At 35.8% G+C, this 24,961-nt stretch overlaps 1 protein-coding gene and 1 long non-coding RNA gene across 4 annotated transcripts in view; both read left to right on the top strand.

The window, feature by feature from the left end:
- The window catches only part of LOC123880211, a 140,015-nt gene that overhangs the window by 56,059 nt on the left and 58,995 nt on the right, over positions 1-24,961 (top strand). The gene's annotated exons all lie outside the window — the stretch shown is intronic.
- On the top strand, positions 1,177-24,713 carry LOC123880171 (calpain-C). 3 transcript variants are annotated; one of them, XM_045928141.1, is made up of 14 exons: positions 1,177-1,281; positions 10,359-10,497; positions 13,432-13,501; positions 15,885-15,996; positions 16,095-16,235; positions 17,025-17,193; positions 17,724-17,789; positions 18,316-18,413; positions 19,166-19,398; positions 19,651-19,870; positions 20,874-21,213; positions 21,927-22,191; positions 22,943-23,001; positions 24,558-24,713. In XM_045928141.1, exons 2-14 carry the CDS (start codon positions 10,360-10,362, stop codon positions 24,582-24,584), a joined length of 1,938 nt encoding a protein of 645 aa, XP_045784097.1. In that variant the 5' UTR covers positions 1,177-1,281; position 10,359; the 3' UTR covers positions 24,585-24,713. The 3 variants fall into 3 exon arrangements, with proteins under 3 accessions (XP_045784097.1, XP_045784096.1, XP_045784098.1); XM_045928140.1 differs by lacking the exon at positions 1,177-1,281 and adding an exon at positions 9,901-10,208; XM_045928142.1 differs by lacking the exons at positions 1,177-1,281; positions 22,943-23,001 and adding an exon at positions 9,901-10,208.

Below are 24,961 nucleotides of genomic sequence, written 5' to 3' on the forward strand. Positions count from 1 at the left end.
ACTTTAGTTCATAGTTTCAGTTGCTCTATAACATAGGTACTATCACAATTCACAAATTTATAGCCGTAGCTTATAGGGCAATAACCAGGTAATACCTGGCGAAAACTATTGTTTCAACTATGCTAGAGCGAGTGAGAAAATTAGGGGTTGTCAGCAATTGAACGACTGGTGCTGAAGGCTTTTATCGTTTAAACCGCACAAAGTAGGCTTAGTTCAAAACTTTACACCTCACCAATGTTGATAAAATTCGAACAACGAAACACAATAATGCCAGAGTAAAATAGACCTAAAAGTTCTTATTTTAAAGTCAAAAATTAAATTCCATCGGTTTTAACTTCGTAAGGTTTCCGCTTGAAGCGCTGACTGTAGATGTATGGATGAACTTGAGCTTTAAAACAAACGCGTTAAGGTCAATTTTACTATAGCGCTAAAGTGTTTTGACGCTAGAGTTCTATCAAAGTTGGATGATGTAAAATCTTATACTAAGCCTTACAATTTTCTGCGAAAGGAAGTCTCAGTGTGAGCGGAAGCGTTTATCGAAATGTTAAGAATCAAAGTAGAAACTACTTGTCATTGTAGAGCAGTTTCAGCTCACGTAAATTGGAATAATAAAACTAAATCCTTTTTGCTTATTTTTGTATCAATCCAAGGAAATATTAATAAATAAAAATGTCAGTAATTATAGAATCCGGATTATCCGATCAAGTAAACGTAAGTACCTATTTTTCCAATACTAATTTCATAAATACATAAGTAAAGGTAAGTTAACCCACCGTCAGATATGGACGCAGTCAGTTGGAAAAACAAAAAAAACAAAACAACTTTGATAACGTGTTTTACGGACGGCTTTAGGTATTTTAAATATTCCGTGGGAACTCTTTGATTTTCCGGAATAAAAAGTAGTCCATCACCGGGATGTAAGCTAACTCTGTACCAAACATCAAAATCGGTTAAAAGGATGGGCCGTTAAAAGCTAACAGACAGACAAATACACTTTAGAAAGAATAGTATTTTAGTATGGATTTTATATTAAATAATAATAAGTTAACTTAATGTTGTGGAAATAATAAAACAACATGTCTACCCAAATATTAATTTTCCGCTCTTTCGCTTGTTCGCTCGCTGTCTTACAAGAAGGAGGGGAAGCTCTTTCGAGAAGTTCAGATCAGTGGAAAACCAGTTACCTCGCGACGGCGTGGCGTGCGCGTGAGTGGTTTTGGTTATAGGTACAGCTTGTGTGAAGTGCAGTGTTTGACAAGACAATGTATTGCACTGAGTAAGGTGAGTGACGTAATAAAAGCTTATCTTTTATCAAAACTTACAAATTGAAAACATCGGTACGATTGTAAGAGCTATGTAGGTATAGTTACGTAAGTACCTAGCTGATCAATGAACTTTTACAACTATTTAAAAGTTGTTGCTTGAACGCCTGTTCCTTAGCTTTGTTCGTGTGTCTACTCCTAATTCATAAAATTGAAGGCATTTCAGTTGTTTGGCCACTTATATTTATCGATATATTATATCATCCTACTATGAAAACTAATCAATTTATTTATTAATATGCATTGTTACATAAAAAGATTTCCTTTCGACCGTAGAGACTAGAAAACTGACTGGATTAGTAATTAAATAAAATAAATAACTATTTTTAGCTATTTATTTAAGTAGAAAGAGAGTAGACTAGAGAAGTGGGTTATATAGTTATATACCTATGATATATATATTATATATATATTATATTATATATATTATATTATATCATAATTAAACTTACTTTTTATATAGGTCTGAGTAAATACTGATGCCTACCTATTTTATGGTTTCCTATGACTATAGAGTCAAAAGTCAATAAAAATATTATGGATTCTTATGTATTACTTATATGTATTGTATATACTAATAGTCGTAAAAATATACCATGCTATGACCTATGTATGTATACTGTATAGCTATTAGCTAGGTAGTAGTAGGTACGTAGTCTTCGATTAGTTTGTGTCTAAATAGAATGCTTAGACGCAAACCATGAGAGTGAAGTTTTCTCTTTTACTGACATAGTTTATAGAGCATAACCCATTATACTGTTTTCCAGTGGATTGGTTGGCGATAAGTAGTATCACGTAAAGTGATTTATACCAGAATCACAAAAGCAGAATATGAGTCATAATTTGTAATATATCCATACTATATTATAATATTATAAATGTGAAAGGGTACCTGTCTATCTGTCTGTCGGGTAGCTTTTCGTTAAACCAATTGTAATACAATTTGGTATGTACAGACACAAAGGCAGCTTGCAACCCAGGGACCGACATAGGCTATTTTTATCTTGAAAAATAAACGAGTCCTTATGGGGTTTTTGAAGGGAAATTTGATACAAAAATAGCTTGTAGCCCAGAAAACCAAAGAGTTTTCACAGGATTTTTATCTTAATCTAAGTGAACTAAGTTGCGGCTTTCGTCCAGTTCCAAACAAGACAACTAATGGCAACAAAATTCATACATACGTATGACAGCTGATACGTACGACCACCAGCCACTCTGACATTTAGTAATATTTGAAAAACAAACATAACAGTTAGGCCTCTACTGAGCAATGGTCTCTCCTCAGAATAAAAAGGGCTTATAGCAGTCTACCACGATAGCCAAGTACGGATTGGCAGACCTCACAACATTTTCCTTCACCGATGAGTCATATTTAATTGTTTAAAAAGCACATAACTCCGAAAAAACCGGCCAAGTGCGAGTCAGACTCGCGCACTGAGGGTTCCGTACTCGGGTATTTTTTCCAACATTTAGCACGATAAATCAAAAACTATTAACCCTAAAAATAGAGGTGTGTGCCCGGAGTCGAACCCCGAACCTCACGAACAGGTCACTGACGTGAGACGTCTTAACCACTAGACCCACCACAACTCATAGCACGTGTTATTTTTCTAGCTCTATGTAGGCGAAACGAAAGCATATCAACGTAGAAAGTAGATTGACAGGTCAAATCCCTACACCATATATTTACATAATTTTAATTTTTACTCGACTAACTCCACCAGAAAGAAGGTAACATTTTTAACCCCCGACCCAAAAAGAGGGGTGTTATAAGTTAGACGTGTGTATCTGTGTACATCAATTGTTTATGTACATGTAATTTAGTTTTTTTTTGTTTGAAAGGTGGCTTGATCGAGAGTGTTTTTTTTTTTTTTTTCTTTATTTATTTAAGGGCTTTGATACATTTAAAAGTACATGTCAGCCCTATTATAATCTAATTAAATACAACAATACAACAAAATTCTTAATCTAACAAAATAAGTCTTTCTCACTATCCATAATTTGATTTAGAAAGCTGCCATGTGCCGATGTCATTATTCCCAAACCAAACCGAAATATACTTCATAATCTCCTCAATAATTAAACCAATAAATGCTTTAATCTTTTCTTCGAAAGTGCAGTCCGACAAATATATCTCTTTCAATTTTTGAATTAATTTCATATAATTTATGCTACCTTTTTTTCTCTCGAATTTGTTCTTCTCATTGCCTTTGTTTTCATCATCACAATCATCCATGGACATGCCTGTATTACTTTCTTTCTTCTCTTCACCACTGCTTCCTGTTTTCGTATTATTCTTATTTCGTTTCCTAATCTTCTTATTTCGTTTTACACGCTGCTTCGTTTCCGTTCTATCTTTTTCTTGTTGACTCTCTTCATCTGTGGATTCTTGCTTTTCTGTGTCCACCAGACCAGGCTGTCTTATTAACACATCTTTGTATGATCTTCCGAGACTTCGATTTTCAGTTACAATTTTATTATGATCGAGAGTGTTCTTATCTATAATCCAAGAAAATCGGTTCAGCCGTTTGAAAGTTATCAGCTCTTTTCTAGTTACTGTAACCTTCACTTATCGGTGGTGTTCTAAATTTTTAATTTACACATGTTGAATATATACCTTTGTATAGATATACATATCGACGATTAGGACGTACGTCGCGAGCGTCATCCATTTGGTACAAACTCACAGAGATAGCTTCCATCCTGGAAACGAGTAGTATTTTCCAGGATAAAAAGTGTTTTTTCCAAAATAAAAAGTATTTTATCCTGGAATATCAAAAGTTTCCACTGAATTTTTGCAAAACTAAATCCACGCGACTGATGACCATAACTATCTGACTTAGTTTAGATCTAGAACAACAAAACAATAGTTATCTATGTAGAATAAATAATTCGGCGTACTTACGAGTATGTATGGAACATTGGAGAAGTATGTAACCGCTTATATAATGGCCTTTTTTTTATCGTGGGGAAATCCTCATGGATACCACCGCGCCCGGGGCTACAAACCTTTTAACTTATGTTAAAATTAAAATTGATAGGTAAGTATATGCTAAAACTAGCCGATGCCCGCGACTTCGCCCGCGTGGATTTAGGTTTTTCGAAATCCCGTGGGAACTCTTTGATTTTCCGGGATAAAAAGTAGCCTATGTGCTAATCCAGGATATTATCTATCTCCATTCCAAATTTCAGCCAAATCCGTCCAGTAGTTTTTGCGTGAAGGAGTAACAAACATACACACACACACACACACACACATACAAACTTTCGCCTTTATAATATTAAGTGTGATAAATAAAATATGGCTTAGCAATATACACTAAGTGTAGCTATACTTATATAGGTACTTAGGTGCATTTAGCTCGGTTTCCACACCAATGCGGAGTGGAGAGTTGAACAAGTGGGTCGGTTAAACTTGTTCTACTCATTGGTATGTGCGTGGATGTTGTTCGACGTTTCGCCCGTAACAACAAACTTACTCCACACATAGGTATATTAAGCTACTAGATGATGCCCGCAGCTTCGCCCGCGTGGATTGGTCAGATCCCCTGCAGCATCAGGATTGAGGAGTTGGAATCAAATTTTTTTATAAAATAATGTTGCAAAGCTCCTCTATCGATATAAAAAAAAATTACGCAAATCAGTTCTAAATTCTCAGAGATATCAGTGCATAGGTAGAAAAACACAACTCCTCCATTTTTTAAAGTCGGTTAAAAAAGTAGCCTATGTTACTCCTTGGTTAATCCTCTACTTGTCTGTGAAAGTCCCAACAAAATAGGTTCAGCCATTCCGAAGATTAGCCCGTTCAGACATAGAGACACTTCAATTTTATTTATTGAGTATAGATTCCCCGTTGAATATGTTCAAATACTATTCTTTGGCGCTGTAATCCTTTAGAGAAAGTCTGGATTCAGACCTTTGTCATTAAAACACCTTTCGATCAAAAGATCTTCTTCAGAAATTCTTCCAAGAATACAACAGCCTAATATTGAATTAGACCTACTGACAAAGGCCACTACAGTCCATACAGACGTAATATTACGCTAATAATTTTATTTTTTAACCCCCGACCCAAAAAGAAGGGTGTTATAAGTTTGACGTGTGTATCTGTGTATCTGTGTGTCTGTGTATCTGTGTATCTGTCTGTGGCATCGTAGCGCCTAAACGAATGAACCGATTTTATTTTGTTTTTTTTGTTTGAAAGGTGGCTTGATCGAGGGTGTTCTTAGCTATAACCCAAAAAAATTGGTTCAGCCGTTTAAAAGTTATCAGCTCTTTTCTAGTTTTTATAATTTTAGATCTAAAATAAAATCTAATGTCAATTCTCTCATCATCATCTATTAGCAAGTTACTAGCAAGGGCGGATCCAGCTTTGGCGCCAGGAGGGGGTCACATAGTCGTGGTCAAGTCAAGAACTTATAATAAGATAGAATGCAACAAGAAATATGAGCGCGAGCGCAGCGAGCGTAATTTTTCAGTTACAGATAAAAAAGCGAGAGATGAACGAGCTCAGCCATAAAAAATGCTACCTATGTTTTAAAGCACCTCACTCTACTTTTTTCATGAAAAATAAAGATTTTCTAGGGATATTCAAAAATGTAATCTCATGCGCACGAAGCTCCGGATAACTACTACAAAAACAACTAATAGAATAAAAGCGCGAGCGAAGCGAGCGCGAAATTTTTATTAATTGTATTAACGAAATAATATTAGCGAAAGTACTTTTCAGGGCTTATATTTTTAGGTAAAATTTGGTACTATTCAGTGGTACCTTGCATTGTATACCTAGGTATTTTATCCCAAAAAAACTGAGTTTCCACGGGGTTTGAACGAAGTTCCGGTAATCAACTAACACAATATAAAAGCGCGAGCGAAGCGAGCGCAAATTTATTGATAGATTTACAAAAAACTTGTAAATTCGAGAACTAACTAGTATATTATGCATTTTGAGAACAATTTATTTTGGCTACGGCCATGTTAACAATAATAACATTTAAGTTAAAACACACGCACTGGAATAATGAGAAACTGATTACTTATCATTTCTTGTAATTAATGAATTTGCAGCAACAATTTTTAAGAATTTATTTTATTTTTATTTTATTTTATTTATTACGGTATAGTTACATGGTACACTCATAAACACATTAAGTATAGGTAGAAAGAAATTTTAGTTTTTTAACTTAGAACTAACTATGTTAAGATATTATATTGAAGTTTAGTCGTTCCGATTGAGGTTAGGTCTAGCTAGACGTTACGTACTAAGTAGTCGACAAGCGCGCGCAAGTGTGGCGCGGTAAAATTCAAATTTTCGATGCGTTCGGTCCCAAACGTTTGCCATCACACAAAGTTATTATATTATATAAAAATTAATTAAATATTGAAGGTATGTAGTTACATAAAATCTGTATGGTGACAAAATATATAAATAAAATCATTATGTTCAATTAGTGGTCCACCTAAGTCCTGGAATCAGCTCAGGGGGGGGTCATGACCCCCATGACCCCCCCCCCCTGGATCCGCCGTTGGTTACTAGTAATAGAAGTAACTTGCTAATAACATAGTTAAACGTCATCTATTTGGTACATAGTAGCTTGCATCCCGTATACGGATATACTTAGACTATTTTTGATCCCAGAAAATCGAAGAGTTCCCGGGGGTTTTTCAAAGTTGCGAGCAACATCTAGTTAGTCGGGTAGTACCTACCTACTTACTTACTATAACGTATTATCTGCATAGTTGGTTATTTCTTTATTAGGAGAGTCTTATTATTTTAGTGTAAGTATATTATTTAATAAACAGATCGCAAAACAATGATCACACAAATATTATAAAGGCGAAAGTTTGTATGTGTGTGTGTGTGTGTGTGTGTGTGTGTGTGTGTGTGTGTGTATGTTTGTTACTCCTTCACGCAAAAACTACTGGACGGATTTGGCTGAAATTTGGAATGGAGATAGATAATATCCTGGATTAGCACATAGGCTACTTTTTATCCCAGAAAATCAAAGCGTTCCCACGGGATTTTGAAAAACCTAAATCCGCGCGGGCGAAGTCGCGGGCATCGGCTAGTGATAGATATACCTACAGACACATATTTTATCAATAAAGGTTTTACATCTAGGCACAAAAGACTTGTTTGAAACTTTCTATTCAATCAGGTTTTCGTTGATAAACCAGTTACTAACTTTAAGACTTAGACCCTTCATTAAAAGCTCAATAAGCACAATTAGAACAATTAAATATTATCGTCAAAACAACTTACGACAATAGGAAAAACTGTTGTAAGTTTTATATTCATCCCACAAAGAGATATTTATAGCTTTACTAGAGGATGCCTGCGACATCATCCGCGTAGATTTAGGTTTTTAAAGATCCCGTGGGGACTGTTTGATTATCCGGAATAAAAAGTAACCTATGTCCGTCCCCGGGATATAAGCTGAGCCTGTACCAAACCTCAGAATCGGTTATACTGTTGGGCCGTGAAAAGGTAGCAGACAGACAGATACACTTTCGCATTTATAATATTATAGTATAGATGATAATATTAAGAATAATGATCGTCTTAGTATATCTACTCAGCATAAAGCTGTCAAACGAATTCAAATATTGACCAAAAGTCGATCGCTATAATATATTCTTTAGTATGTAGTGCGACAGTAAAACATTCTAAAGTTCTCTAATTGTTTAGTTTTATCACATACTTGCTAATGCGCTGTATGCGTTGCAATGATTATAAATCGTGGTCGAATATAAATAGCGTGGATTTGACCTGCAGTTCACTCCAGCAATGCGCGGGACTTGAATTACTTTTATACATGGCATAATATTGTATATCAAATCTTTAAAAGGAGCAACCGCCGAGTTTCTTGCTGGTGTTTCTTGGTAGGAAAGGTATTCCGAACCAGTGGTAGATGCTCTTGACGATTCAAAAGTACTTGTAAAAGTCTAATTGAATACAAATATTGTGAATTTTGAATTCTTCTCGCTCGCCATCTATTGTCGTTGATGGTATGATACCTTCCCGCAAGCGCCAACAAAAACTGTGCAAACTTTCAACTCGATTCGATGAAAGGTCGCGAGCGCATAAATAATAAACAAAAGAACAGACAAACATTAATTTTTATTAAGTTAAGATCTGCGCAGCGGATCAGCCTGGTTGCCCAGCCAGGAAATGCAGCCAGTATTCTTAGCACTATTCCACGTGGGGATGATTTGTATAGTAATTAGATAAGATATCTAGACATCTATACATATAATAAAATTGTAGAAAAGTGGTATCTGTACAATGGAAATATATAAAAAAAATATAGAAAAAAAGTAGCAGGGGTTGTTATTATATCGATGCCGAACCCGAAATTGTAATTAATTTTTTTTGTCTGTTTGTCTGTGTGTTTGTGCACGCTAATATCAGAAACGGCTTATTCGATTTAGATACGGTTTTCACTAATATATTGTATTAAGCTTCACTTAACATTTAGTGTTTATTTCATGTCAATCGGTTCATAAATAAAAAAGTTATGTCCAATACGTAGGTTCATACATTTTACAGATTAGATTTTTTTAAAGAAAAGTTGGTAGCTTTTTAGGGTTCCGTACCTAAAAAGGAAAAACAGAACCCTTATAGGATCACTTTGTTGTCTGTCTGTCTGTCTGTTCGTCCGTCCGTCGTATCTGTCAAGAAAACCTATAGGGTACTTGCCGTTGACCAAGAATCATGAAATTTGGCAGGTAGGTAGGTCTTATTGCACAAGTACAGGAATAAATCTGAAAACCGTGAATTTGTGGTTACATCATTTAAAAAAAAATTAAAATATGTTTCAATTTTCAAAGTAAGATAACTATACCAAGTGGGCTATCATATGAAAGGGCTTTACCTGTACATTCTAAAACAGTTTTTTATTTATTTTTATGTATAATAGTTATTGATTTATCGTGCAAAATGTTGGAAAAAATACCCGAGTACGGAACCCTCAGTGCGCGAATCTGACTCGCACTTGGCCGGTTTTTTCAGTGCAATTTAATACGGGTTTTATTATCATTCAGAGGACAGCAGACATGCTTTCTCATTTATAATATTAATATGAATTATAACTATAACATATTTATATTTTATTTACGAAATACGTAAGCCCATCCGAGCAAAGCCGGGGCGGGTCAACTAGTAGACAATAAATAGTTAGGTTCACCTATTCTTACACGTGTCAATATAATATTAAGTAGGTAAAACGTACTCGTATTACAATAAAACATTCTTAGATTTCACCTATTGACTAAAATATTATATGCTGAATAGTATTGGACTAAGTGCCGTGAGGGCCTGACCTTCGTTATTTTATAAAAGCTGAAATTTTCTCTGCGCATCGTCTCCAACACATGGAGGAACGATCAGCGACTATGAAGTTTGGATCATGATGGCTTTAGCAGATAACAGGTAACAAAGATGTATAAAAACTTTCGTCAAAGTATAGTCTATTTTTTTAAGGCGGGGGTTGCCACGATACTAAGTGTCTGGCAATACATGACGTGATTTCTACCTACAATTCGCAAGAAAATATCAAAAAAAAACTTTATACAATGTCTTTACGGCTTTGTTGCCTGTTATCTGCCAAAGCCACCATAATCCAAACTTCATACTCACTCATCGTTCCTCTCTGTGTTGGGGATAATGCGCAGGTAACTTTCAGCTTTTATAAAATAACGAACGTCTGCCGCTCATGGTCTCTTTCTCTATATGCAATATCGTAATAAACTTTGCTCGTGATGTGTCATCAATGCACACAATTCAAGTTTTCTCCTTCGTTGAGTAAAATACAATCAATTGTTTCAACTCAGTACAATAGAAACAGCTTTTCTCTTTGAATACCAAGATTTTCATATTTTAATTAGGTAAATATTTAAGTTAATCAATTAGCATATGAATTAAATACCTACTCGTTCATCAAAACGAAAGGAAACCTACAGTAAAAAAGAAGATGTTTGTCATTTATGGAAAGTGCTGTTTATTGTGAAGTAAAAGCAATTTTGGTTCAATTGCAGAATGACGGATTACGAACTCATCAAAGCAGGTTGCCTACAACGACGGGAGCTCTGGGAAGATCCAGATTTCCCCGCAGTGCAGCCGTCTGTATTCTACCATCAAGTTCCGCCCTTCACATTTGAATGGAAACGGGCTAAAGTAAGTAAATATTTTACTCTCACATGGGTTTTTATCAGGATACAATTTCGCGGTAGCAAAGGGCTCGCCAGTCTTCAATCAGTGTGTCCTTCCCGTCCTCACCTATGGTGCTGAAACGTGGACACTGACAAATGGCCTTGTTCACAAATTCAAAGTTGCTCAGCGAACTATGGAGAGGGCTATATTAGGAGTTTCCCTGAGAGATAAGATCCGAAATGAGGAGATCCACAGGAGAACAAAGGTCACTGACATAGCCCAAACTATTAGCAAGCTGAAGTGGCAGTGGGCAGGCAATGCCTGTCGTAGAGGCGATGGCCGTTGGAGCCGGAAAGTCCTTGAGTGGAGACCGCGTTTAAGCAAACGTAGTGTGGGACGCCCTCCAGCACGATGGACCGACGATATAAAGCGGCTGGCGGGAAGTGGCTGGATGAGGAAGGCTGAGGACCGGGTGTAGTCGCGCTCTATAGGGAAGGCTTATGTCCAACAGTGGATGTCCACAGGCTGATGATGATGATGATGAATGGGCTCGCAGATCCTTTCATAAATAGACATAAAATATGATCAAAGTATATGTTGTGTTCGTTATGCTAAAATTATTAAGTAATAGTTGATGCCCTGTGCTCGCGACTTCGTCAATGTGGATTTAGGTTGTTGAAAGTTCCGTGGGCATACTTTCATTTTCCGAAATAAAAATAGGTTGAAAACTATGAGAAAATGGCTACCAACATATACATACCAACATAATATTATGTTAACTACCTACTTATGTGGGTCAGTAGCCACTCGATTACTTTCACCTTTCTTTTCATGTTTATTCATATATAAAATTATAAACAAAAACTTTGAGAACAAAATTGTTAAATGCGTCATATTATTATGCTTTGAGAATTTTATTTTATCCACATAGGTACAGTAGGTCTACTTACTCTATTAACTTTACCTTTATAAATGTACGAGTAGGTAAACTAGGAAGCAACCATAACTTTTTATAAACTATTGCCAATATAAACAGAGGAAAATAATAGTTACTACTTCTATAAGTTGTGTACGCTGTTTGAGTGTTTTATACGAATAATTGTACTACAAATTCCAGGCACGTTTTAGAAAAGGAAAGAGCATGGTGTGGCGAACTAAACTGGAGCTATACCGTTAGCCGTGTAGCGCTACTAAGCGTTTCGACATTAAATTCTGCTCTGATGAGCGCTGTAACAGACGAAAAATAAGAAAAACTAAACATTCTTATTTCTTACTGCCCGAGTAACTTACTATCATCGTATTATAATACTATAAACGCGAATGTTTGTATGTACGGATGGATGTATGGATATTTGTTACTTTTTACGCAAAAATTGGACGGATTTGGCTTAAATTTGTAATGGAGATAGATTATATCCTGGAAGACCTGGATTAACACATAGGCTACTTTTTATCCCGGAAAATCAATGAGCTTCTACGGGATTTTTAACAACCTATATTCAAGGGAACGAAGTCGCGGGCATCAGCTATTTTTTTTAAGTTTTTATCTAAGTTATGATATAGGGTTAGTACTTAGGTATAAGGTCAAATCTTGCAACTGAATTTTAGACCCAACCGAACCGAACGCATTTGTAACTTTGATGACTACGCATTATTATGGTTCCGTAAAATTGGTATCACGATGAAGCCGGAACGTGCCCTTAGGAACTCCTCAACTTCTCGATATAACTCAGCTCTGTCGTGTCCCAAACGCGACAGAGCTGAGTTATATCGAGAAGTTGAGGTCAGTCATTAGATTTATCTTGACAAGACGTACTCTAGACCTAGAACATGTCCAAGGATTTCTTATAGGAAATCCTGAAGTAACAATCATAGCGTGTAGGGGCTCATTGGATTTGTCTTAACATTATATTTTCTTTTTAATATATGGCTTTAACAAAAGCTTGAATTTTTAAATCGAGGATAATTATTATTACCTATTACATGATTATTGTGAAAACTATATAACTTTTTATATGGGCTGTTATCAATTTATTCAAATAAAAATAATAAGAACTTCCGTGTTTATATTTAGACGAATCATAATCAGCCATCCCATCCCGGTATTGATCTGGCTAGTATGGCCTTTCTACTTATTCTATATCTTACGCTCCTGCAGCAAATTATTATAACAATTTATTGTAACATTTGTAGATTTTGTGTCCCATGACACACCGTTTTCACCTTTCTACCCGTTCGGACAAACGTAGATTGCGCAAGCGCTATCTAAAAGATTTCGATTTTGATGTAGTCAAATCGAAGGCCTTAGTCGTTGACCTTCTTAAGTTGATCGCGGGTGTTGAATTTTTGATATTTATGCAGGTTATGTACTCCAGTGGGCGGGCAACTTAGCAAAATAATATTAAGGTTATATATTCGAAATATTACCCGGAGTATTAGCTAAGTAGGTTAATCTAAGTATGCCAAATTGCGTTCAAATCCGTTCAGTGGTTTCAACGTGAAGCTTTCTCAGACAAACAAACACAATTCATTGTAAAATTCATGCAACCAGTTTCTCAATTATATTGAAAATATAAGTTTTAACAGCTGCGGTGAAGCAGGGTCACTTTAAAATTTACTTGCGGAACCCCAATTCGGAATATTTTTAAATAAAGTTGTCTTGTCTTATCTAACCTTTTTAACCGACCGACCCGACCCAAAAAGAAGGGTGTTATAAGTTTATCCGTGTATCTGTCTGTGGCATCGTAGCTCCTAAACTAATGAACCGATTTTAATTTAGTTTTTTTTTGTTTGAAAGGTGGCTTGATCGAGAGTGTTCTTAGCTATCCAAGAAAATCGGTTCAGCCGTTTGAAAGTTATCAGCTCTTTTCTGTAACCTTCACTTGTCGGGGATGTTATAAATTTTTAATTTACACTTGTAAAATTATAAAACTAAGTAGTTTCGAATTTTGTTCACAGGAATTGTACGCCAATCCAAAGTTTATTCTGGACAACAATGACACTTTTGACGTGGTCACCGGCAGGCTTGGTGAGTTGACAGAATTATAATAATAAAGTACCTACTTCCTGCCACTTTCGAAATGTAACAATAACTCTGAAGTGACCACTAAGCGACTCGCAATTTACGAGTAGATAATTCGTTCATTGTTACGTATGTCTTAGGTTTCATTTAACAGGGCTCTCTCCGTCACTTACTCCATACAATCGTAGTTCCATTTTCATTTGAATATTGAGCAACCAAAGTCCATAAAATTTTGCAGACATATTCTAGAAACTAATATCTGTGCCTGTGGTGTTTTAGATTTTTATAAAAATATGTAGTTATAAAATTACAGGCGCTCAAAGATTTGTATGTGAATTTTTAAGACCGCGTAACATTGAAACCGAATATTTTAACGAAAATCTGGAAAACCACAGACATAGATATTAGTTCCCGGGACGTTTCTACAAAATTGGAGTATGTATGGAGCGAGTGACGGAGAGACCCCTCTTAAAACATTACGTGAACCGCTTTTCCCATCCCATTTATCAAAATAATCATGAATTTAATATTTCAATTGCTATTAAAAATATTGATATAAGTACTTTGTTAAACACTTTCTTTGGATATCTACTAATCGTAAACTAGTTTTAGGTAGGAGGTAATAGATAGTAAATTGAACATAGATAAGTAATTAAAACACGGAACACCTACATCCAACTTCCAAGTCTAGCAAGTATTTAAATATACTTCTAAAGTTGGATGTAGAGTTCCGCTATATACTGATATATATAGCGGAACTCCACATCTAACTTTAGAAGTATATTTAAATACTTGCTAGACGTGAAAGTGTGTTATAATTCTTCAGTATTATAGGTACTATGTAATACTTTTATAATGCATCCATCGGTTATTATTTACATAATGCTAGAAAGCCACGTATCTACCTAACAATCTCCCTAATTGACATACGCCAAGCGAACTTTGGTTTAGTTTTTAACCCCCGACCCAAAAAGAGGGGTGTTATAAGTTTGACGTGTGTATCTGTGTGTCTGTGTATCTGTGTATCTGTCTGTGGCACCGTAGCGCCTAAACTAATGAACCGATTTTAATTTAGTTATTTTTGTTTGAAAGGTGGCTTGATCGAGAGTGTTCTTAGCTATAATCCAAGAAAATTGGTTCAGCCGTTTGAAAGTTATCAGCTCTTTTCTAGTTACTGTAACCTTCACTTGTCGGGATGTTATAAATTTTTAATGTACACTTGTGATTTATTAATTGCACTGCGACTGTATTATTTGAACCTTTCAGCACAACTTTTTGAATCTCAGTTGCGAATTTAATTAACCTTACCCACTGTTGTTGCCTCGATGCTAATGATGGTTTCAAAACTTGAACTCAAAGAGTAAAATATATTTCCTTGACCTTTTTAGGAATATAAAAAAATAGCGACCAGCTTTGGCACGGGTAGCTTATTACAATTTCCGTAGTGTTCTCTAATTTAAAAAATAAATTTAATATAGCTTCTGTTAATCATGAATAATGTAGCTTTCTACTGGTGAAATAATTTTCAAAATCGGTTCAGTAGTTCCAGAGATTACTCCCTACAAACAAACCTACGAACTTTACCTCTTCAATATTATTATTAAGTAAGTTAATCTTATCGCTAAAATCATCAGTCATCTAGATTATCAGTAGGTACGTAAGTCATGAGAAGAAAGCCATAGCGGTCTAAAGACGCGATAGTGCATAGACATACGATTTTTCGCTACGCGATAGTGTATACAATTGAGCTTATTCATGCTGTCTATATTAATTGCCTATTATAAATTACAATAATATAATTAATACTTGCAATGCAGCAGGCGAAGTCATAATGTAGGTATTTATGTAATTTCACAAATGTCTACATCTTATTTTACCTGACTATCAGCAGGGAATCGTGATTAGCAGCTATGTGTTCATCAGATCCCTGACTATTACGAAACGAAACACCTTATTTTGCAAATAAATAAAAATGGTTTTATGGAGTAATATAGATTTAAAAAAAACTATTCCGAAAAAACCCCTATTTATTTTCCAGGTAGAAATATTCCAAATATTAACCCAGTGTTTTAGCTATAAATACCTATACCAAGTTGCATTCAAACCCTTTCAATAATTTTAGAATGATCTTACTCTACATGGTTTTGACTTTTGTTGATTTTTTATATTTATTTACTTTTTTAGTGGCTACTTTTATATATTTTTAATTTTATATATATGGCTGTTTATATATTTTTAATTTTATGTTCAGTTTTAAACTGTTTGGTCCTGAATAAATAGAATAAAATAAAAAAATTAAAACAAAAGCGATTTTATTAGGACTAGGTTTACGTGGATGGTTATCTATACGTTCCATTTACATTTTACAGTAACCAAACGTTTGTTATAGGTGACAAATGGTTATTATCTTGCGTCGGAGTATTGTATCTTTGCAAAGGACTGTTCTACAGAGTGGTACCTGCTGACCAAAGGATAGACACGAATTATGCTGGTGTTTTCAGGTCAGTAACGAGCCAATTTAGGTATTTAGACTGATGCCTACTTAGGTACTTCAAAACATATTCCTGAAACCTAACTGACGGAACTATTAATTTTTCAGATTTCGTCTATGGTGGTGTGGGCAGTGGGTAGAAGTTCTAGTAGACGATAGATTACCAACGGTTCACGGCAAATTGGCTTTCATGCATTGCAGCAACTCAGAACAACTGTGGCCGGCGCTACTCGAGAAGGCGTATGCAAAGTTAGTACTTACGTTAAATAAAAAATCCCTACGTAAAATATATCATAGGCATTACTTTTATTATACCTACATTGATGGTTATATTATTATTATTATTTATATAGGTAGAAGAATATACTTATTTTTTTCGAAAGTGCTACCGCGTAGCGTACGGTACCTACCCGGCAATTTGGGAGTTCATAATTTCTAAATAGTCACTGATCTGATCTGGTGGGCGTCTACGGCCGTGGCTAGTTATAACCCTAATTTATAGCACAGCCGTGTCGCCAAGCGATTTAGCGTTTCGGTACGATGCCGTATAGAAACTGACAAGTCCATACCCCTTACAAATTAGCCTGCTTCTATTTTAGACTGCATCATCATTTACCACCAGGTGAGATTGTAGTCAACTTAGTTGTAGTGGAAAAAAAAGAAACTTAAGTTCTACAAACTAAATACTTAGATAAAACGCGACAACCTTTTAATTCAAATCATTAATTCAACTTGTGTAGGTACTGTACATACTTTTTGATTGTTAAGTAGTTATTGTAGAATTTATTACGTAAACTTTTTTTTTCTTTATTTATTTAAGGGCTTTTATACCTATGTACATGTCAACCCTATTATAATCTAATTAAAAAAACTAAAACTTATAACTATAACTTTACTCTACGTAAACTTAAAACTAAACCTACCAGGGTCCGAAAAGCGCATAAATTATTATTAGAGATGTGTTCTTTAGAGACATGGCGTAGATACTAGACACGGTAAGTTAATTGGTTTCTGTGTTTAAAACATTTTTTCCCATAGAATGCACGGATCCTATGAAGCGTTGAAATACGGAAATCTGCTTGATGGCCTAGCGGATCTAACTGGCGGTATTACAGAATCGCTGAACGTATCAGACCTGACTGACGCTGCTTCTCTCCACAACCTCATGAAAACCACAAGCATCGTCACTGCTTATCGCTTACCCAATGTTAGTACGTACGACTAATTATATTTTTGCTAACTAACTATACGGCTGGCAAGTTACTATTTCCATCGTATTTGCCTATTTATTATAGATAATAGAGTATATTATATACGCAGACTTTAAGAAAAGTGAGTAACGTAGCGTTGCAGGTGATATTTTCAAATTGGCCCACGGCACAAAAATTCTCAGAAAATAAGTTACTCTAATACGTACCTACTCAAGTATTCACCTAGTTATTTACATTACGTACCAAGTATTTTCGGATGATCTTAATCATTTGCTTCATATAATATTACCTACTAGCTGGTGCCTGCGACTTCGTCCGCGTGGATTTAGGTTTTTTGAAATTCCGTGCCTATGCCAATACAGGATATTATCAGCTATCTCTATTCCAAATTTCAGCCAAAATCATCAAGTAGTTTTTGCGTGAAGGAGTAACAAACATATAAAAGCACATACACACAAACTTTCGCCTTTGTAATATTAATGATTATTTACTAGGTACTTTTATAAAAGGTATCCATTGCTTCCAGGCGGTAACACACTCAGTTAAAAGCATCGAATCAGGAATGAATTACCGACTTTACAATGTGGAAAGGGTAAGTTTTTAAAATAGATTGTGGATAGTTCAGCTATACACAATCCTTAAACTATAAAATCATAGGTCTAAACAATTCTTGATATCCCCTTCTTATTATTCAATGCGGAAAAAATGGCACATAGATTTAGATCTGCCAGTTTAGTTTAGAGATTGTGTATAACAGAATTAGCATTATTGACCTATCTACTTAAATAAATACTAATTTTATTCGTTCATTAGAGTCATATTTTATGTGTTATGCGTAACTATGTTAGGCTCGTCTTGGCGGGGGCACTGCCGTGCCCCCTGATATATTATGTCCGGTATGCGTTGCAGTGCGTCTTTCACGCCACATATTGCACGCTAAAATTAGGCACTGTCAGAAACCTTCCCCTAAATCCCAACAGCCGTAACAAACAGACAGACAGACAGACATTATTTTTAAATATTTATATTATTTCCTTTAGTATAAAGCTAATTGATTATGACAATAATATTTGTAGTGATAACTACAGAAATTTAATGGTGCCTATTTTCTTTTTCAGATAGATACCACAGATGGGCCAGTATATTTAGTGCGATTAACAAGGCCTTTGGCTCCTGGAGATACACATATCACGCACTTTGTATTAGACCACGCAATGTATGTATAATTACTTAGTTACCTATATGGCCGAACCACCGATATTAATAAACCTAATCAATCTATCTGTTATCTGTCAATAAGTTACTTAGCAACACTATTATTTGTCAAAAAGGACCATAAGTAGGTACATGTTTTGAAAAGTAACTACCTTGCTAAGTTACTTATCGTCCCATTATAGAATTGAACTAATTTCAGCCATTAGTTAAACTAGCTGTAAAATAGAACGTATGGGTTCTGTTATATTATATACATCTAAGGTATATTATAATATCTGTTACCCTTGCGTGATCAACTCACAACTTTAAATGTAAACTTTGTTATAAGTACATTTTCATTAGTTTTGTTCTAAATTAATTATGTAAGTATAACTTACAGGTGTAATCGCGGCCTTACTTTAAACATTAGATTTAGAGGCTATGAAATCAAAATACATTATCCATACTTATTTGTGTTTGTCTGTTTGTCTGTCTGTCTGTCTGCTAGCTTTTCACGGTCCAACAGTTTAACCGATTTTGATGAAAGGTACAGAGTTAGCTCACATCACGGGGACGGCCTTAAGCTACTTTTTATCGCGAAAAAGCAAAGAGTTCCCACGGGATTTTTAAAACCTAAATCCACGCAGAAGAAGTCGCGGGCATAGTAAGAAACAATTCACATTTTTGTTTAAAGTAGGTACATGCCCCTATGGTTTAATTAAAGCCAGGAACATTATAATCTGGCATCGATATAATTTATTCCACGGTACGCAGGTGGAGTTCAATACCGGTACATGAGCGGGAGCGATTAACTTCTACTAGTAAAGGATTCTGGATGCTCTACAGTGACTTTGTGTCAATGTTTTCTCGCGTGGAAATGGTACATCTCGATGTTGAAACCAGCAAAGCTGAAACTTCGTTGGCTGACAAACAAAAGTGGCAAGTGAAAAGCCACCAAGGGCGGTGGAAAAAAGGAGTATCTGCAGGTGGTTGCAGAAACCACGTTAGTAAGTAAATTATTTTTAAATACTTAAATAATTAATACAATTTTTTAATTAATACGAGTATAAGAAACTGCGTTTTCTAATTATTGATCGGTTGTGAAGTGTGATTTTCCCCGAAATTTAGAATATTATACAGCATGTAGATTAAGTGAATTAGCTAAAATCACCTATGAGAAGCCGTGGCAAGTCAGCTAATTAGCTACCTTTGTTACCGTTAGTTAAAAATATTTAATCGCCCATCATTATTACTTTCAGATTTCTTCCATATGAATCCACAAATACAAATAGTACTGAATGAACCAGACACCGTCATTATATCACTGAATCAGCACAGCATCATGGAACCGAAAGTTATTGGATTCAGTATTTACAAAATTTCCAAATGTCTCACCGAAACCGCATCACCACTGTTTTTCAAAAAGACGAAGAGTTCAATAAATTCGCAGTACACAAATAGTCGACAAGTTAGTGAGAGGTATGCCAGATAACTAAGATGTCCGCCTGCTATGCAGGAGGTTGGAAGTCGGGCACGCACCTCTACAACTCGGTCAATCTAAGTTTGCACCTCATGTCGATTACGTCACACTGACGCTCGGGTACACAATATGCGAACCGTACTGACGCGACAACGACGACCGCGGGGAGGTGAGCGGGGAAGTGGGAGAGGCGCCGCATTCCAGCGAGGTGCAAACTTAGCGCGACTAATTATAACTTTTCAAAGATATGTGTGTTTTAAGCAAATAAATATCACTTGCATGTCGGCGAAGGAAAACATCGTGGGGAAACCTTCATGCCTGAGAGTTGTCCATAATGTTCTCAAAAAAGTGTGAAGTCGGCTAATTGGCACTTAGCGCAGTAGACTATGGCCAAAACCTTTCTTATTCTGAAAGGAGATCCTGTTCTGTAGTGAGCGAGCAATGGGTTATGATGATAATGATGATGATGACTGACCTCTACTAATACAAGCAGGTACGCTGGACGCTGGTTTTAGAAGCATTGATTTTAGCCATTTTGGCGCTGATACCAGCAGCAAACGTCATGTTAGTAATGAGGCATCTGTCAACACATCGTCAACACGAAAACCATATTTTGATCTATGGCCTCATTCGCACGAGAGCTTTTTTAACGTCCGTTAAAAAAGCGTTCAAATAGAACAAATGCATTCCCAAACTTATCTGTTCACACGTCAACGCTTTTTTAACGCGCACTTTGTATTTTCAGCGCAACGCCAGGTTTTAACGCAACGCTTTTTTAACGCTCGTGCGAATTAGAGCTAAGTGTCTCGGTACGCTCATTGGGCGCTTCGAATCGGGTCAAAAAATAACTAACATTTTGCATGGCACACCTCTTCCAGCGTACCTATATTTTGTATATGTTAATTTCTGATTAGCTTTGAAATTTTCAGAAAACAAATAAAATACTTCATTTCTAGGTACTTTATATCTCCCATTAGTTACACCTACCCAAACATTTTTCAGGTGTCTGTTAGATGCCGGTGCCTACTTGGTGATACCAACTACATTTGAGCCGAGGCAGGAAGCCAACTTTTCCCTAAGAGTGTATTCAATCAGACAACTCAAAATGAGAGTGTTAGATTGTGCCCCACAAATGTTAAAAGCAGCAATACTTAAGGCACCGCCAGGAATAGAATCGAATAGCTTCGCCCAATACGAATCGCAATTCCTTCAATTAGCAGACGAGCATAAAACGATAAATGCCTTCGAACTTCAAGAACTCTTGGAAAGATGTTTGCCCAACGATTATATCAAGAGTTGCGCAACAATGGAAACATGCAGACAGATTGTGTTATCAATGGAAGTATCCTTTTATAAAATACTAGCGACCAGTGTAGGTAGGATTTTTCGTGGTAGTGTCCACCCGTGCGAAGCCAAGAAGAAGAAGAAGCCACGAAGAACCACGAAAAATCCTATCTATTTTCCGGATAAAATAATATAGCCTATACGGATTCGGAAAAATCCCTCTAAGTAATGGTAAAAGAAATTTTGAAACCGGTCCAGTAGTTTTTGAGCCTATTCAATACAAACATACAAAAATACATAGGTTTCCTCTTTATAATATTAGTATAGACTAGATGATGTCCGTGACTTTGTCCGCGTGGATTTAGGAACTCAAGAACAACGTCATTATAAATATACACCGAGTTACAATTTTTTTTTTACCCTTGTTAATAACAAATTTCATTGTTTTTTAATAATAAACAATGTTCCGTATGTTGCAAAACGCTGCAAATTTAAGAAACGTTACAAAACGGTAAGAACAACCTTATTATAAATTTACAGCGTGTTACTAATTTTTTTGGCAATGTTATTAACAAAAAACCCTTTTCACCCCTTTTCAATCCTTTCCGTACACCCCACAACGCTGCAAAATCACACGGTAAGTTATTTTACCTTGTTTAAAAACCCCCTAAAATTGTATCAAGTTACTTATTACTTTCGGGTTTTGGCTTTAATGACTGGCCTAGCCTACCTACTTTCCTTAGCAAAAAATTTCCTTAGCATATATTTCAGAAAGACGGCTCAGGTCGGATAACTCTTTCTGACTTCAAGGACCTAATTTGTAGCCTAAAGCACTGGCAGATGGTATTTAGATCTCACGCGCCTGAAAAAATGAGTGTGTTGAGAATTGAGAGATTTCGCGACGCGTTACGCGAAGTTGGGTTCGTCATACCAGAACGAGCACTGTCTTTATTGGTACTAAAGTACATGAGAAAAGATGGAATGCTTCGATTCGGTGACTTTGTATCGGCAGTCGTCCTACTTCATAGAGCCTTTCGTAAGTAGTTTTTTTTAGTTTATATCCTACATCTATCAAAAATACCTAATTTAGTGCAAGTTCTAAATAGATACGTGCGTCAGGGTAAAAGAACTCTGACGTTGAAGCTGCGCAGTGGGTGATTTATAGAACTCTTTTAACCTGACGTAAACCAGACCTTAGCTTTGCTTTATTTAGATATGCCCACCTACCAATAGGTACCTACTAACACATTCAAACAAGGTTTCAAACTTTGACTACCTGAACTCCCACTTTTCTTTAAATTTTATCATTTAACAGGGCTCTCTCCGTCACTTACTCCACACAATCGTAGTCCCAATTTCATTTGAATATTAAGCAACCAAAGTCCATGAAATTTTGCAGACATATTCTAGAAACTAATATTTGTGCCTGTGGTGTTTTAGATTTTTATATAAAATATGTAGTTCTAAAATTTCAGGGACTCAAAGATTCACTATTTGAATTTTTAAGACCGCGTAACTTTGAAATCGAATATTTTAACGGAAATCTGGAAAACCACAGGCATAAATATTAGTTCCCAGAACGTTTCTACAAAATTCCATTGAGTATGATTGGTTAGTATTCCAATGAGAGACGAACTACGTTTGTATGGAGGAAGTGACAGAGAGACCCCTCTTAATCAGTGCGTTTAAATCAAAGTTTAAAATGTTGAATAATATTATGTTGGTACTTATTTGTTCGTAAGACGTACTAGCGATGCCCTTTACAATACAGCTATGTCACATTTCAGATATGTTCTTCACTAACTGCTCCACGAGTTCATTCAAAGTTAATTTAACTTTCGCTGAGGTAGGTCCTATACCAAATAACCATTAAAATAACTTGAGCTATTATTAGGGTTCCGTAATAACCAAGGGCCTCTTATAGTGTAATCTAGTCCGTCTATTTATCGTCAGCGATTTTAAAAATAAATTTAAAAAACCGGCCAAGTTCGAGTCAGACTCGCGCACTGAGGGTTCCGTACTCGGGTATTTTTTCCAACATTTTGCACGATAAATCAAAAACTATTATGCATAAAAATAAATAAAAATCTGTTTTAGAATGTACAGGTAAAGCCCTTTCATATGATACTCATGATCAGTGGTGTGCACAAGATTATAAGCCAAGGTAAGCATTAGTTAAGAAATTATCTATTTACTGGTAGATCCTAATTAAATGTGAGCACTGAGCTATTTCAATTAGGGCAAGCAGCGCTTTTATGCCTCTATGAACTGCTTGCTAGCCACTGCCCATGATGACCCATCCGCTTGACCGATTTGTATGAAAGGTACCAAGATAGCTTGCGTCCATGTAATTGACATAGGCAACTTTTTATCTCGGAAAATGAAAGTTCCCACGGGATCTTTGAAAACTTAATTCCACGCTGACGAAGTCGTGGGCATTCTCTAGTAAGAAATAAATAACTACCTACTTATTAGTCGACTAAGATCATTCAATAAGTGCGGTGTTTTAAAACAATGTTTCGTAGTTTCAAGACAATATTATACCTACAACAGTAGGTACGTAACACGATAAATACCATGTCTGTTGCATTAGCGATATTTCGACTGAATAATATATATAATACTAGCTGATGCCCGCGACTTCGTTCGCGTGGATGTAGGTTTTTTAAATTTCCCGTGGGAACTCTTTGATTTTCCGGGATAAAAAGTAGCCTATGCGCTAATCCAGGGTATAATCTATCTCCATTCTAAATTTCAGCCCAATTCGTTCAGTAGTTTTTGCTTGAAGGAGTAACAAACATACACACACACACACACACACACACACACATATACAAACTTTCTCCTTTATAATATTAGTGTGATTATAATTATTATAACAAGAAAATACCGATTACGCAACAACCATCACATGTAAAAACAATGTAGTGAGAGAAATTCACGAATAGGTAACTAATGATTTCATTCTTCTATTTAATTTACGATACGACGGTTTTTATAAGCATTACTACGGAACCCTATCTTATGCTTGCTCTAACATGTACTTGACCAGTTATTTAAAATAATCACTGACGTAATTTTTAGATTAACGAACTTTATTAACCCCCGACCCAAAAATAGGGGTGTTATAAGTTTGACGTGTGTATCTGTGTATCTGTCTGTGGCATCGCAGCTCCTAAACTAATGAACCGATTTTAATTTAGTTTTTTTTGTTTGAAAGGGGGCTCGATCGAGAGTGTTCTTAGCTATAGCTTAGCGAGTGAGTTATTCAAGAAAATCGGTTCAGCCGTTTGGAAGTTATCAGCTCTTTTCTAGTTACTGTAACCTTCACTTGTCGGAGGTGTTATAAATTTTTAATTTACAGTTGTTTTAGTTAATAAAATAATCTTTTTTTTGTTTCAGTGGCTGAAGTCGGCTTTGACATGTTGATTCTAGGCTAAACTAGGTACATAATTTAGGGATTCAGCTAAGCTTGAGTGTAAATAGTGTTTATGTAGAGTGTAGATTGCATTTAATAAAATCTCAGTGTAAATAATTAATAAAGATTGTTTTAGAAAATGTTATTAATTGTTATTGTACCTACCTTTTTGTTCATCTTATATTTTTCCTAGCTTGTGCCCGCAAATTCGTCGGCGTGGACTGCACTAAGCCCCTTAGGGACTGAATTGTCAAAAATCTGTCTGGTGGGAGGCTTCGGTCGTGGCTAGTTACCACCCTAATGGCCAAGCTGTGTCGCCAAGCGATTTAACGTTCCGGTACGATGCCTGTAGAAACGAAAAAAGTATGGGTTTAATAAAAAACTGCCA

Source organism: Maniola jurtina, chromosome Z, assembly GCF_905333055.1.
Source record: "Maniola jurtina chromosome Z, ilManJurt1.1, whole genome shotgun sequence".
NCBI classification, from domain to species: Eukaryota; Metazoa; Arthropoda; class Insecta; order Lepidoptera; family Nymphalidae; genus Maniola; species Maniola jurtina.

What these genes read in the sequence shown, in the direction of transcription:
- LOC123880171 (XM_045928141.1), top strand. Translation starts at nt 10,360, where the DNA reads ATGACGGATTACGAACTCATCAAAGCAGGTTGCCTACAACGACGGGAG. An exon ending in TGGTTGCAGAAACCACGTTA is followed by an intron (nt 19,399 to 19,650) that starts GTAAGTAAATTA and finishes TATTACTTTCAG; the next exon opens with ATTTCTTCCATATGAATCCA. An exon ending in TTAATTTAACTTTCGCTGAG is followed by an intron (nt 23,002 to 24,557) that starts GTAGGTCCTATA and finishes TTTTTGTTTCAG; the next exon opens with TGGCTGAAGTCGGCTTTGAC.